This window comes from Stenella coeruleoalba, assembly GCF_951394435.1.
Source record: "Stenella coeruleoalba genome assembly, chromosome: 12".
In the NCBI taxonomy this organism is placed as follows: Eukaryota; Metazoa; Chordata; class Mammalia; order Artiodactyla; family Delphinidae; genus Stenella; species Stenella coeruleoalba.
The window spans coordinates 54,687,570-54,702,942 of NC_137158.1; the positions used below are offsets into that span (position 1 = coordinate 54,687,570).

At 40.2% G+C, this 15,373-nt stretch overlaps 1 protein-coding gene across 4 annotated transcripts in view; it reads left to right on the forward strand.

Annotated features, from left to right (window-relative positions):
- The window catches only part of NCOA7 (nuclear receptor coactivator 7), a 144,884-nt gene that overhangs the window by 65,647 nt on the left and 63,864 nt on the right, over window positions 1-15,373 (forward strand). For all 4 annotated transcript variants that reach the window (XM_079939509.1, XM_079939511.1, XM_079939510.1 and 1 more), the window contains one exon: window positions 1,329-1,549. In XM_079939509.1, coding sequence (XP_079795635.1) covers window positions 1,329-1,549 — 221 coding nt within the window. The remainder of the gene's footprint in view (window positions 1-1,328; window positions 1,550-15,373) is intronic.

Below are 15,373 nucleotides of genomic sequence, written 5' to 3' on the forward strand. Positions count from 1 at the left end.
GTTAGAACATGATATGGTACCTTTATCTCCAAAGCTGAGTTTTTGAACTATAACATGAACTTTTTGAACTAAGCATGAACTATACCATGCTTAGTTCTCATGTTCTATATAGTTCTATGATTGCATTTGGGTATATTCTACTGTTTCTGTTGGTTTGTATTTTACTGTTGATACATATTTTTTCAATTGATCCTAATAAAAGACCCCATTAGATAGCTAAGCCTCAGTGAGGGACCTCTTTAGACTGTTAATTTTTCCAACATTACAGAGCAAATCAGCATAAAATCAAACCTTAGTCCCTGTTTGATCCTACAGTTATCTCCTTTTTCTCCCAAAACATTTCATCCATTGCCCAGCATCAAATTGTATAGATGCTCAAGAGAGCAAAGGAAATAGACATGTGTGTGAGAAAGCCAACTGTGTCTAGATAGAAGGGGGAAAATGGTCCTAATTTTAAAAATGTTTATATATGACCAGACTGCCACACATAGTAGAGGCCAAGGCCCTTATTCTTTACATTCTGGGGTAGTAAAAACATTCTTACGAAGGACTAGTGAGTACAGAGTGACACGTCAGTTAACCAGAGTGATACATCAACTGGAAAATATTTTGAGTTACTGGATTTCAATGAATTATTATAAACTTCTTCTGTTATACGTCTTTGACTTAGGAATGAAGAATTAAAAACATCAAATATGTTAACTAATGTATCAGTCAGCTATTATATTAGTAATCATAACAACTATATGTTGTCATTGTGGCATTTTCTATCTCAGGAAATGCAGCTCTTTCTTCACTACTACTATCATGTGTAAAGGAAAGGAATTACTCAGACCTGAACCAGTTCATACCTTGCCAAACCTTTCTACTCAGTGTGTAAGCCAATTATAAAGGATTTGTTTTTATAAATGTGCTTGCCCATCAGTCCAAAGGTACCCTTGAAACCAGAAACACTTTTAAAAAAATGTAACACACTAAACATGGCATTGTAGTAGGGTAGCTGCATATCTTGATTAAAAATACCCAACATTTTATAGCCTATAGAAGAATCTAGTATTTCCTCAGGTCTAAAACATTTCCCAGTGATTTTTTTTGAGACATAAGTGTGGAGGATATAAAATTGAGGAAAGGCCACAGATCTCCACATAAGAATTTTTAAGTGATTAAAAAAGAAAAAATAATAACAGGAAAGTGTAATTAACAGTAATATAAAGACTTTTCAATATCAATTAATTAGTTTCTCAAAGCCCAGTAGCATGAAATTAATATGATTTCTCTTAGCAAATTATTTCTCCAATGTTTTTCCTTTTTTTTTTCCTCATCCCTAGATTGAAAAAGAAAAAGCAAGCCAAACAAAATGCAGAGACAGCCTCAGCTATGGCTACAAGGACTCATTCTGGAAAAGAAGATGCTAGTACAGTCATTTTAGAACAAGACATGTGCAACATTGCTGTGGAAGAGGAATATATTACTGATGAGAAAAAAAAGAGAAAAAGTAATCAGTTAAAGGAGATCAGGCGTACAGAACTAAAGAGATATTATAGTATTGGTGAGTATTGGTGGCAACTTTGCAGTATTTTCATTTAAAAAATCTAATAGTTTTTAAAAAACAATTTGTAACTGGTCATAATAAATAATAATAATAGTAACAGTTTATTGAGCAGCTACTATGTGTGTGTGTATATATATAATATATAATGTGTAAAGGGAATGACAATTATATAATAATTTATATTTATATAAATATATAAATATTTTGTAAAGATATATATATATATATATAAAATATATATATAATCTTGTTTAAAGGGAATGACAATTGAATAATGTTGGTGTGTCTTGTTTAATTTTATGTTCCCAACATCTAACACAGTGTCTAGCACATTGTGTCTGCTCATAAATATTTATTAAATGAATGGTCACTTTTCTTGTATGAGGAATATTTTTCTTAATATTTATAGACATGTCCATAAAAATCTTGATAGAAATGCCTGCACTGTTTCCTAGGCAATAGGAAATGGAGGAGAAATGGCCTAGCATCCATTGGTTAAAAAAAAAAAGACCACGATGATGATGACTTGAGAGTTGTAGCTGAGGGGAATCTTAAGATGAGTCCACAATATCATGTAGTTTCTGAGGATAGTCATTGCATCTGCAGCTGCATTAGCACAGGTGGCTTGTCTAGCACGATGGAGGTGATGATCCTGCTTTACTTTACCATCCATCTCATACCTACTGCTCCTATCACATGCAGGCCTGGAGTATGTTCAAAAGAGAATGCAAAGGGACTTCCCTGGTGGTGCAGTGGTTAAGAATCCGCCTGCCAGTGCAGGGGACGTGGGTTCAAACCCTGGTCCAGGAGGATCCCACATGCCGCGGAGCAACTAAGCCCATGCACCACAACTACTGAGCCTGTGCTCCAGAGCCCACAAGCCACAACTACTGAGCCCGTGGGCCACAACTACTGAAGCCTGTGTACCTAGAGCCCATGCTCCACAACAAGAGAAGCCACCATAATGAGAAGGTTGCGCACCACAACGAAGAGTAGCCCCCGCTCGCAGCAACGAAGACCCAGCGCAGCCAAAAAACTAAAAAGAGTGCAAAGAAAGGGAACCAGGAGATGAAACTTGATGTGGCACACGGGTTACAGTGTACTTGAGATTGCTAGGCTCAGAGACAGAAGACTGAGGTCTCTGAGAACAAACTGCAGTCCAGTATATGAAACCTGGGCTGGCGGCAGGCACTTGGTCCACAGGGTCCCAAGCTTGGTCCCAGTTGATGCCAAAGTTATCGGGGGACAGATCTCGTCTCTGTGTTAATGTAACTCTCTACTAGTGCTCATCAAAGATAAAGGTGGGCTGCCATTGGGATGGTTATAAATGAGGTTTTGCTGACATTGCTCCAACAGAGGCAGATGAGGTATCTGCAGTGGAAAGCCTGTGGTTGTAGTATTCCAGTGGGTTCCCGTGATTATGTCATATATTACATAGCTTCATGGATGCTTTTAATCTGAAGCCATTCAGCATTTTATAAAAAGCTGTAACTGTCAACCTATAGAAAGAGCCTTCTGTGTGATTAATAAACTTCCTCTTAAATTTTTAAGTGTTGAGTATTATCCCTAAAAGGGAAAGAGGAGTAAGGAAAATTGCATTTCACATCTTTTACAGTGTACACATTGGACATTTGAAAATGTGTGGTTTTTACAGTTGTACAGTTTAATATACTGTCTCTTCTCATGCTACTTTAAATGCTGCTGCTTAAGAAGTATTTTTAAATGGAGACATTTTGCTCTGTAGGGTTTCCCTGAAGGAGGTTGATAGAGTCCTATCCATTGAGATTTCTCTTTTCATGATGCTGCACTAACTGCAGATGCTGCTTTGGGATAGATTTTTAACGTGCTGCACTCTGTTGCGTGTGTAACACTTTGAATGTGAAACAATACCCTTCACTCTGCTCTTTACCTAACTAACTCTTACTAGACTTCACCAAATCCCCTCAGTCATCTTTTCTTCCAGGAAGCCCTCCCTGTCCCTGGACAGGTTAGACTTCCCTTCTGCATTGTCATCCTGGATTTATTTATCTGCTCTCCTGTTTACAGGCTGCTTTGGCTTGGACCCTGTATTTTAGCTTTGTGTAGTATCTGCATTACAGGTGCTCTTTAAATGTGCATTGAGTGGGTGACATGTACATAGATGAATGAATACTGTGATTCGTTTGAGTTTCATGAAAATTCTGGAAGGATGTAGGCAACATTACAATAGTTGAGTCAGAATTATCCTGTGATTTTATTTGGTGACAGTTAAGTAAAGAGATGCCATCGTAGCTTTTCATTTTCTCTCAAGAATGGCAATGATAACAACGGTTTGGAGGTTTGAGGCATTTTCTTAGGAGGATCCAGTGCTTATAGAAAACTACCAGGTGGGCCATTGAGTCCCAGGGTTGCTTGTCCCTTTTCGCATCTGACTCTAGCTGACAGACAGCTGTGTTGGCAGGTTTGCTTGATCTCATAGGGCTGACGTGGCATATTTCCTAGGTTCCCATCCCAGAATGTTGTCCCATACCACTAGGTGGAGTATTAGACCTCAAGTCAAAAGTAATTCTAGTCCAGGTTCTTTTGGTGGCTCTGGTCTGGGGAGGAGAGATGCTAAAATGGGAGGATCTTGTCAGCCACATTAAGGATTTGGACTTTATCCTGTATCAGTGGGAAGCCGCTGGGGGAACTCCATTAACTGTCTGTTTTAAGAGGATAAATCTAAGGACAATGGATGGAAGTGAGCCTGAAGGCAGGAGACTGGGGCAGAAGAGAAACAGCACCCTAAGGAGAGATTTTGCTCATAGAAACAGCAGTATTTGGTGACCAATGAAGTGTGTGAGGGAGAAAAAGAACAGCGTCAAGAACTGACAAACTGGAAAACTCAAGAAGAAAGAAGGAAAATAATGAATTTGTGTTTGGAGGTATTTTAGAGGTACCAAATGGATTTGTCTAGAGGGACCTGGATTTTAGGTGAAAGGCCTGGAAATTGCTACTTAAAGGTGTGAGGTAAATATGTGTAAAAGAAGTAATCCAGGGAACGCACAGAAAGTCAAAACAAAAAGTTAATGGAGGGACTTGCCTGGTGGTGCAGTGGTAAAGAATCCGCCTGCCAATGCAGGGGACATGGGTTCGAGCCCTGGTCCAGGAAGATCCCACATGCCTCGGAGCAACTAAGCCCGTGCGCCACAACTACTGAGTCTGCGCTCTAGAGCCCACGAGACACAATTACTGAGCCCGCGAGCCACAAGTACTGAAGCCCGCACACCTAGAGCCCGTGCTCCACAACAAGAGAAGCCACTGCAATGAGAAGCCCATGCACCGCAAAGAGGAGTAACCCCCGCTCGCCACAGCTAGAGAAAGCCCGCGCACAGCAACAAAGACCCAACACAGCCAAAAACAAGTAAATAAATAAAAAAAAGTTAATGGATGATAAATGATAACTTATAGAAAAACAGACTGAAAGGTTCTACAACAATATGTTGATTATTGTTTTCTCTGGGTACAGAAATTGCAAAGGAGTTTTGTTCCCTTTATGTTCTTGCACATTACACAGTTTAAATTTATTTTTAATATTAATCAGAAAATTATAGAGAACTGAATAATGTAATAGAGCAAACCCAAGGGCTTTAGAAAAAGAACATTAGACAAAAGCAAAGTTCTATCATCAATATAAAAGAAAGTGATTACTTTCTGTAGGTATCTATTTCCACATCTGTAACATTACCTACCTGATTTCAGGAAGCATATTTAGACAAAATAATGTTTTTTACTTATTAAATTAGATTTATCTGTGCCTCATGTAAGCCTTGGGTAGTAATTCATTACTCTCTCCTACCACTTCGGAGAACACTACAGCTAAGATACTGATAAAAGATGTTATGGAAAGACTGAGTCACTGGAATTGCCTTGTAACAAAATGGTGCCAATTCCAAAAGTGTTTTGTTTTTGAGAGGGGAAGTAGGAGAAAGGAAGTGGACTAATTACATCGAGGCAGATGGCATCAGATAAATCTAGATCCAGCACCTATTGTAGCACGGGGCACACGGTAAGCATCCATGCAAAAGCTTCTAACATAAGTGAACTCAGCCCTTCTATGCTTGCACTTGTATTTACTGATATATAGGGCTCCTTATTCACTTATTCTATTTATTTATATAAACCCTTAAGGAATTGTTTGATAACAATATATTTTTATAATTTTCTATTTTAACAATGTTAATATATTTTTCAAAATTAGCTATTAAGTTATAGTTAAGTTCGACACAAGTAGTAGGAATGTTTACATATGTTTCAAAAGATGTTTGGTCCATATTACAATATCAAAATATATTAAGTTGCATGAATTATGTCTCAAAGTTCTCTTACATTAAAGGAATACATTATTCCTTAATCTTAGAATGGTACACATCTTTGCTTCTGTGGAAGTGGATATAGGAATGGGAATTTTACAAATGTGGATAATGTCTCAGTGGGAAATTCTTTAACTGAAACACAGATATATAGATGTAAGACCTGAAAGAGATAGAGAAATTTTATAAATACAGGAGGCAAGCCTAAATTGGAACTAATTATATCACTATGTTTTTGTAGTGTTTTAATATAAAAGGTTAATACTAAGAATCCTGGGTAGTAAAGTAGTTATTGTAAGAGAATTGGGAGGTTATTTTAACAAACAGAAAGCACTTAGGTAAGAGTTTGGTCAGTTTTGTGGTTATTGCAATAAAGATTTATTTAGAGAAAACCTCTGCAGTGTAAAGAATGAATTTAGCTTTTCAATAATAAATCTGCAGTGTCTAAATCATTTCACATCATAGTTTTTCCTCCTGAGTTCAAAAGGAACTTAACAAGAGTAAAATAAATGAAATTCTCCACTTTTCCTTTGTTAAACATTTTTGGGGTTTGCTACAGGATGAAAGTAACCAACTATTGAATTACTTCTCATGATGGCAACCCTGACACTTTTCCTCATACAGATTACTTTTTCTTAGGGTATTTTTTTCTTTTTTTTTTTTGGTACGTGGGTCTCTCACTGTTGTGGCCTCTGCCGTTGCGGAGCACAGGCTCCGGACGCGCAGGCTCAGTGGCCATAGCTCACGGTACCAACCGCTCCGCGGCGTGTGGGATCCTCCCGGACCGGGGCACGAACCCGTGTCCCCTGCACCGGCAGGTGGACTCTCAACCACTGCGCCACCAGGGAAGCCCTTAGTGTATTTTTTAACCACATGTGTGAAGATTTCCTATCTGTTGCTTATCTTTGTTTCACTTAGCAAGTTCAGAAAGCCAAAGATGTGCTATTCTGATAAATTAATTCCTAAACATAAATAGGTCAAACCACAAACATACAATAGCATGACTCTTCTGTTCAAAAGTAATGATCATTCTAGTGCTTTAGAGCTCAAATTAAAGGATTAAAATGGACTTTGGGGCTTCCCTGGTGGCGCAGTGGTTGAGGGTCCGCCTGCGGATGCAGGGGACGTGGGTTCGTGCCCCGGTCCGGGAGGATCCCACATGCCGCGGAGCGGCTGGGCCCGTGAGCCATGGCCGCTGAGCCTGCGCGTCTGGAGCCTGTGCTCCGCAACGGGAGAGGCCGCAAAAGTGAGAGGCCCGCGTACCGCAAAAAACAAAAACAAAAACAAACAAACAAACAAAAAAATGGACTTTGATGTGGAAAGAGGATATTAAGAACCTTATTCATATATTTTTTTAATCAAGCAGTGTATAAGGACTTCAGGGACTTGGGTATAAAATAAATCGAAATTATTAGGATGGAAATAATTAGGCTTGTGCTTCTTGGGGCCATCAAGGAAGTCAGACTAATGTTTAAAGTGAAGTCATACCATGAAAGCCTAGGTGGTGAACAGGTCCAATCTGACAAGTGCCCCCAGAATGCAAAGGATCATCACAGAAAGAATGCAAGCGTTAAGAGAGAAGATGACAGATGTGGGAGGCGTAAGTGAAGGACCTAGGAATCAATGGTGTTCTTGGTGAGGAGGTCAGAACAATGGGAATAGAAGCAGTAATGAGACATAGTGTAAGATAAGAAGAATGCTTTCATGAGCTGAAACTCGTACCTGACTTCTAAAATCAGAACAGCTCATCATATTTAAGCAAAATTAAGGGGAAAACTCTGCACTTAAATGTGGCAAATGTTTACAGGTTATGGATAAATGGTAAAAACAAACAAAAAAACAAACAGGCAAAAAGAAAAAAAACCACAAAAAACTTAACAAAATGTTCCCTACAAAGGAGCAGAGAAGAGAGGCACAGACTTCTCCACAGCAGTGAACACCAGGGGAATTAAATCTCCTTCAGAATTGTGAAGTAAAAGTTGTTTTTCAGACTCAAAGACAACAGGACATCCTCAGACATACTAAAGTTTTAGGAAACATACCTTTTGTATCATACCTTTCTTAAAATAAAGTTACTGAGAGGGAGTGATGTTTTTTTCTGAGACACATGTCAAAATGTCCTCAAGAATGAAAAAGTCATTTATTTATTTATTTATTATTTTTGGCCGTGTTGGGTCTTCTTGCTGCGTGCGGCCTTTCTCTAGTTGTGGTGAGCAGGGTCTACTCTTCGTTGCGGTGCGAGGGCTTCTCATTGCAGTGGCTTCTCTTGTGGATTGCAGCTCTAGGTGCGTGGGCTTCAGTAGTTGCAGCATGTGGGCTCAGTAGTTGCGACATGTGGGCCCTAGAGTGCGCGGACTTCAGTAGTTGTGGCGCACGGGCTTAGTTGCTCCAAGGCATGTAGGATCTTCCCGGACCAGGGATGGAACCCATGTCCCCTGCATTGGCAAGCTCATTCTTAACCAGGGAAGTCCTTAAAAAGTCATTTTATAAAAGAATTGGTGGTCAGCATTGCAACTAATAAAACATAAAATTAAAAATACATAATAATGATTGTAAACATGACTATAAGTAGGAATATAAAAAGGCATCATAATTCTTTTTTCCAGCTTTACTGAGATATAATTGACATAAAATTGTGTAAGGTTAATGTATACAATGTGTTAATTTGATACATAGATATATTGCAAAATGGTTACCACCCTAGCATTCACTAACACCTTCATCTGGTCACATAATTACCATTTCTTTTATGTGGTAAGAACATTTAAGAGGTGCTCTCTTAACAACTTTTAAGTATAGCATACAGTATTTAACTATGATCACCATGCTGTTCATTAGATCCTCAGAACCTATTCATCTTATCGCTGGATGTTTGTACTCTGACCAACGTCTCCCCATTCCCACACCCCCCAGGCCCTGCTAACTGGCTGGGTTTCGCTCAAGGGAACCTCTTTCCTTTTCCTCACAGCTCCAGCCCTCCCATTAACACAGTATATTGTAATCCATTCTAGTCACTAAGTGAAGCAGCTGTGTTTGACAGAACCTGCTGTATTTGTTCCAGCTGAAAGTCTAGTCCTCTTATGACTATAGTGGTCTGCATCTTGCAAATCTTGTTTCCTGCTCAGTCCGTCGTGTGATGTCACATTTGTATTATGAGAAATCTCACTTTTAGAGAAACACTCGAATGTGGTTGGGGCCAAGGGAAGGACAACAGATTAGACTAAATAGGGTTAGTGATTTTGAAAAATCAAATTAGAAGTGAACTGCGGAGAGTGCAAGGGAAAAACACTGATAGGAGGAATGTGGTTGGATCTTTTTGAAAGGCAGTTTGGCCATTTTTATCAAGAGCTTTACTTTTGCACACCCTTTTCCCCAACAATTCTGTTTGCAGAAGCTTACCCTAAGGAAATGATCATGAGCGTAGTGGATTTGACCACAGCGACTATCATTGCATGTTTAAAATAGTGGAAAAATTAAAATAACATAAATAACTTTAAATGGAATACTATGTGCCATTTTTTTTGTTTTCAATATGTTTTTTTAACATAATTATTTACTTATTAATATTTATTTATTTGGCTGCATCGAATCTTAGTTGCGGCATGCGGGCTCTCTAGTTGTGGCATGCGGGCTCCGGAGTGCGCAGGCTTAGTTGCTACACGGCATGTGGGATCTTAGTTCCCCGAGGAGGGATCAAAAGCGCGTCCCCTGCATTGAAAGGCAGATTCTTAACCACTGGACCACCAGGGAATTCCCACCATTTTTTAATGATGAAGAAAAACAGTTAATGCCGTGGGAAATTTTCACAAAATATTGTTACAGTAGAAAAGCAGGTTGACAATAGTGTATAGACTACAATTCCATCTTTGTGTAAAAGAAGGAGAGCTGTTGGAAGTATATTTACCAGAATGCAAACATTGTTTCTCTCTGAATGGGGGTAAAATGGGTGATTGGTATTTTCTTCTTTCATTCAACTGTATTTTAACTGTATTTCTGTATTTAACTGTATTTCTCTTTCAAAAATAATTTTGGATCGTCTTAATGTATTTAGCTTCTAGTCTTATATATTTATGCCTGGTTAACAGTTTGACATGTTTCCCTTCTCCAAAATGTTTTTTAATTTTTGACCTAAATCGCGTATAATTTAAAAATTAATTTGAAGAGAAAGTGAAATATTCACAAGAATGATGTTTCCTATTTAGGAACATTATATGCACCACCCTGTATTCAAGCTTCCATTTATATACTTCAGAGAACCTTTAAAACTTTTTTTATATATCTTTTGCCATTGTCTTGCTGTATTTATTCTTAGATATTTTCTAGTTTGATACCATTATGCTGGAACTTTTCCAAATAGTTTTTATCACAAGTATAAAAGATTGCTACATCTGGTCACCTTACTGAACAATTTTATGATTTCTGGATGTTTTTATGATGTTGGCTTTTGAGGTAGATAATTAATTCATCTGCTAATAATCAAATTTTCATTTCTTTCTTTTCAGTATTTAAAACTTTTTTATGACTAGAGATTCCAGAACAAAGTTGAGTATAAACTATGATAGTAGGAATTCCTGTATCTGTTTTGGTTAGTGTTTTACTTTTTATATTTGCTTTTGGTTTCTGCTATAAGAATTCATCTGTTTACTCAGGCCTGCTTTAGGAGGGTTTAGAATAGTGCTTATTAATTCTAGAGACCATTGGGGAACAAGTGGGCACATGGAGTCCATTCTGCACACATGTTGCCTTTCAGGGCTCTAAAAGGTGGCCTCCAATAAAGGGCAGGGGTTCCCTCTTCCTCCTCGGGATTTCCAAGCTGTCTCCTTATGTTTGAAGTGTTTCTGCTTTCATCTCCACTGCAGAGTTTATTTTTATGACCTTGAGTACTTGCGGTTTAGCCTTGCCTCACATTAGGTTAGCCTCTTTGTTGTAATTTAGTGGACTGGGAGATACTATGCCCAGAAGCCTTAAAAGCTTTGCAGGAAGTGCTCTCAGGCACTTGTCTTCATAGAAAAACAGGAGTAAAAAGAATGGGTGGAGCTTGTGCAGTGCCTGTGGGTATCCCTCCCACTGCATACCCTGGAACCTTCTGTAAGGCTGGGGTGGCGGCCTCACTAGTGTGTTAGTTCAGGCTGCATTTAGGTAACTAACCAGGCACTGCAGTCCTGGAAGTGATGTCATGAAGTCATTTAGTTTTCATTCTTATGGGGAAATTGCTTTTGATATACAACCTTTAGGGTTTCATTGCTTTTTCAGAAGCACATTTCTCATTAATATCAAAGAGTAACTAAACATTCTTCATCATGTTAAGAAAATTCACTCCTATTCTTAGTTTTCTAACAGTTGGATTTTTAAAAATTTTATTCTTTTTAAAAATATAATAATGGCTGTTTAATTTCATCAGATGATTTTTGGCATGTATCAGCGTGATCAGATATGTTTTTTTTCCTTTAAGCAGTTTATAATCATCTATCACATTAATGCTATATCACTCCTGTATTTCTGGAATGAAACCTTTTGCTTATGGTATAATTCTTTTAACACCCTGCTCTGTTCAAATTGCTGTTTACTTATGTTGACTGCAGTATTATTAATTACATTTGTTAAACACTTACTTTGTGCCAGGCTCTGAGAGAAACACTGTGCCCATTATCTCATTTAATCTTTTGAACAACATTGTGAGATCTCCATTTTACAGATAAGGAAACGGAGGCACAAAGATTTCAAGTGACTTGTTTAACATTGCAGAGCTATGAGGGTTGTTCGGTGAATCCAGCTTGTTTTGACCCCAAAACCAAATAATAATCAGAAAAATGTTGGGTGACATAAGGGAAATGGCACATGACCTGACTTTGATTAATATCATCAGATTGCCATAACCAAATACATCTGTTCCCAGTTTAGGGCTATGTCTGTCATTGGAAACAGATTTTCCTGTTTACAAAGCAGGGTACCCTTTTCTTAGATCTAGAGAGACATAGACAATTGTTGCTCTCTGAATCCACATCTTTTGGATGCCATGGAAACTGTCCTTCCTCTTCAGACAAGTGTGTAGTGGGTCCTGTGCTTTCAGCTTCATGTACCTATTCAGATGGTCTTATGATAGAGCTGGAAGGAAGGGAGAGAACCGATTGTTCAAGAGGAGTAAGGGAAGAAGGGGCACACACACCCGGTTGATGTAAGGCCAGAGAAAAATTGGTTCTGATATAATTTGAAAACCTGATAATTTTCAACATTCTGTTTGTGCTTGTTCAGATAGTTGATAATAGAAAAAACAAAGCTACACACGGACTTTTCTATCCTTCCTCTATCTATGTAGAGCTTATGGAATCAAGATCCAGGGAATTCACAGGTATCTCTTTGTTTCTGTTTTCATGTACAATAATGGATAATAATGTCCACTGTCCTGACTTCACTCAGTCCCCAGGGGTCTGTGCCAGGAGCCAGATGCTCTGGTTTCAGTGACATTGATATTGTCTCATTCTTGCTGGAATTTTTCCAGAACTGAAACATATAACCAGAGCTGCATTCCTGAACACCTCCACGCACCTTCCCCTATCCCCCTTCTCCCCGGCATACTCACATTCACACCTGAGATCACTACTTGAATCCTCAAAAATCCCCTCTTTGGATCTGAACCTCTTATCTTTTCCCATAAACCTGTTCTCCACCTGTGGTAGGCAGAATAATGCCCTCATGCCCTCCCACCCTCCCCAAAAGGGATCCGTGTCCTAATTTCCGAAACCTGTCAGGTTACACAGCAAAGGCGAATTAAGGTTGTAGATGGAATTAAGGTTGCTAATCAGCTGACCTGAAGGAGGTGCGCATCCTGGATTATCCAGGTGCCCAGTATAAACATGAGGATTCTGAAAAGTGAAAGAGGGTGGCAGAAGAGAGCTAGAGAAACGGCAGCATGAGAGCACACGGCTTGGTGCACGGTTTGCAGATGGAGGGAGGGACCTTGAGTTGAGGAACGTGGGCTACTTCTGAGGTGAACAGGCCAGAAAACCGGTCTTCCCCTATAGCCTCCGGAAAGAACTGCAAGAACTGCCTGCTGACGCCGTGAATTTTGCCCGGTGAGACCCATGTCAGACTTGGAACGTACAGAACTGTAAGATAGTACGTTTGTGTCTGTTTTTTATTTGGAGCCACGAGATTTGTGGTAACGTCTTACAGTAGCAATAGGAAGCTAACACGTCACATCATTCTCCTAACCCCGTCTCGGTGCCCCTCACCTACCACTCCTCGAGCTCTTGCTGCCCTGCTTGCATGTCCTAACCCCATGGGTGGCCGTGACAGCAGGGGATTGGCTGATTTCTTGCATGGTCTGTCACCCTGATGTTGAGACCCACCCCTGGGGGAACCCTTACTGCTGCTGCTTGTTGCTTTTTTCAGTATTCACTTTATTAAAACCTGACCTTTGCCACAATAACTCTTCCAAATGTCACAACCCCTTAAAGCCCCAGTCCTGTCTTCACCTCCTTACATTTTAGCAAATAACTTTACTGATAGGGTTAACACCATCTGTCTTGAGATCCCTCCACTTTCATCTCAGGACCTCTGTGACCTCCCAGTCACCTGTTTCCAGGTTTCCATCTCTCATCCTCAGGGTAACATTTGACAGCGTCAGTACAACTTTCCTTTAACTTTTTTCCACGCCTTTGTGACATGACACTCATTTTCCTATCTTTTCAATCCTCCCCACCTGCCAATCAGCCACACTTCTTTTTGGCCCCTGCCCCCCAAATCTAAGCCTTCCTTAGGTTCTGTTCTCAAACCTCAGATATTCTCTTGGCAGTTGTAAGCTCCACGACTTCACAGATCACCTAGTGAAAGGATTCCTTTACATCCGACTTTATGCCTTTTCAGGCCCTGGACATTCTCCTGAACATCACCTTCTTTTAGCCCTAACACATGGAGAGAGAAGAGTCTTTCTGTAAACATATCTAGCATCTCCTCAGATGCAGGAGGCAAGAGCCTTGTTTTCTGGACACCCCTGGCCCTTCTGTGGGCTGGGAAGGGAGGAAGAAGCAGGGCTGTGGGCAGGGCACCAGGTCCACCTGAGGTCAACACAGGTTCTCCCCGTTCCCTGTTTCGGCCCCTCCAGGATTTATGAGAAATGAGACAGGTTAGGCAAAAGGGCTTATGTTTCATTCTTCTAGGGTTTTGGTCAATTTTGTCCCAGTTACGTTCTTACTGGGTGGGAAAACTGGCTCTGAAACTTTTCGAAGGGGGGGCGAATAGGAGGTTCTGAATAGCTTCTGAGGATCACCTGGCCAATTTTCTCCTCTGGCAGTAGATACTTTTACATCATTTGCTTCAGGTTTTTGTAAGCAGGGGGAGTTTCCGAATTTGGAGAGGTGCAAAGGGCCTGAGGAGGCCTAAAGCTTCAAGTAGAGGTGTCAGGTGTCATTGAGAGAGAATTCCATCCTTGTGGATGGCCATGAGTCCTCACCTGAAGTGCTGGAGGTGGAGTCCGCTCCTGAAGCACAGCAAAGGAGCTCTTTCCAAGGAGGCTTGGGTCTATTCCCCACTCTCCCCAGTGCCTTATGGACCATGTGCTGCAGAATCCATCTGGATAAGGTATCCAGGACTTCGCTTATTGAGACAAGCAGCCGGCCATCTTGAAAACTTACTGCAAGAAAATATTTAGGAAGTAATATGAAGCCTTTCCTTGGGCGTCACTGATATGAAGACGTTTGGGTCCTTAGAATGTGCCAGTTACTCCTCTGCTTTCTGTATTCAGTCAGCTGTAAAACTTAGTGTTCGGGTTGTGGCTTTGATTGGTTCCGACGATTTTCCTGGTGTGATGCTCTGTGAGTGAGCATGTTGCCCACCATCAAACTTGTCAGGCTCGTTGATCTATATTGGAAAGTTCATGCAAGCATATATAACGGATATCATATTAAAACACAAGATGCTCAAAGATGGGTACATTACGGTCTTTACCTCGAGGATTTCAAAATCTTAGACTCTGGCGGGTTTTTGTTCTCTTTTACTAATACTACTGTGATTGCCATTTTTCTGGCCTACCCACTTGTGCCAAAGGAAAGTAAGTTTTGTACTAATTCAGGTGCACATAGTTAAGTGTATCCTGAAAGGTTCAGCCAGCGCCTGTCTTTCTTTGGCAGCTGAACAGTACGGAAACTCTCATGATTTGGCGGCTAACAACAGTGCCCGCATTGGGACCAGAGATGACTAGGCACAGCCTATGGAAGGGCATGGGCTGTAGCTGCCACAGATGGGAAACAGCAGCTTAGGTTCTAGAAATAGGAAGCACCTACAGAAGGACATGAAGAGACTGTGCTGAAAGCACGAGGAACTAAAGGGACAGCTGTTTATGGTGACAAAGAGAAGGGCAGGAGTGTGGGACAGAGAGTGGAGCTGAGATATTAACAAGAATGAGCACCAGGTAGATGATAAGAGTTGTAAAATACTGTGATTGGGTTTTTCAGTAGGCTGTGTGGAATCTCCTGATCTGCAGAATTTGGAG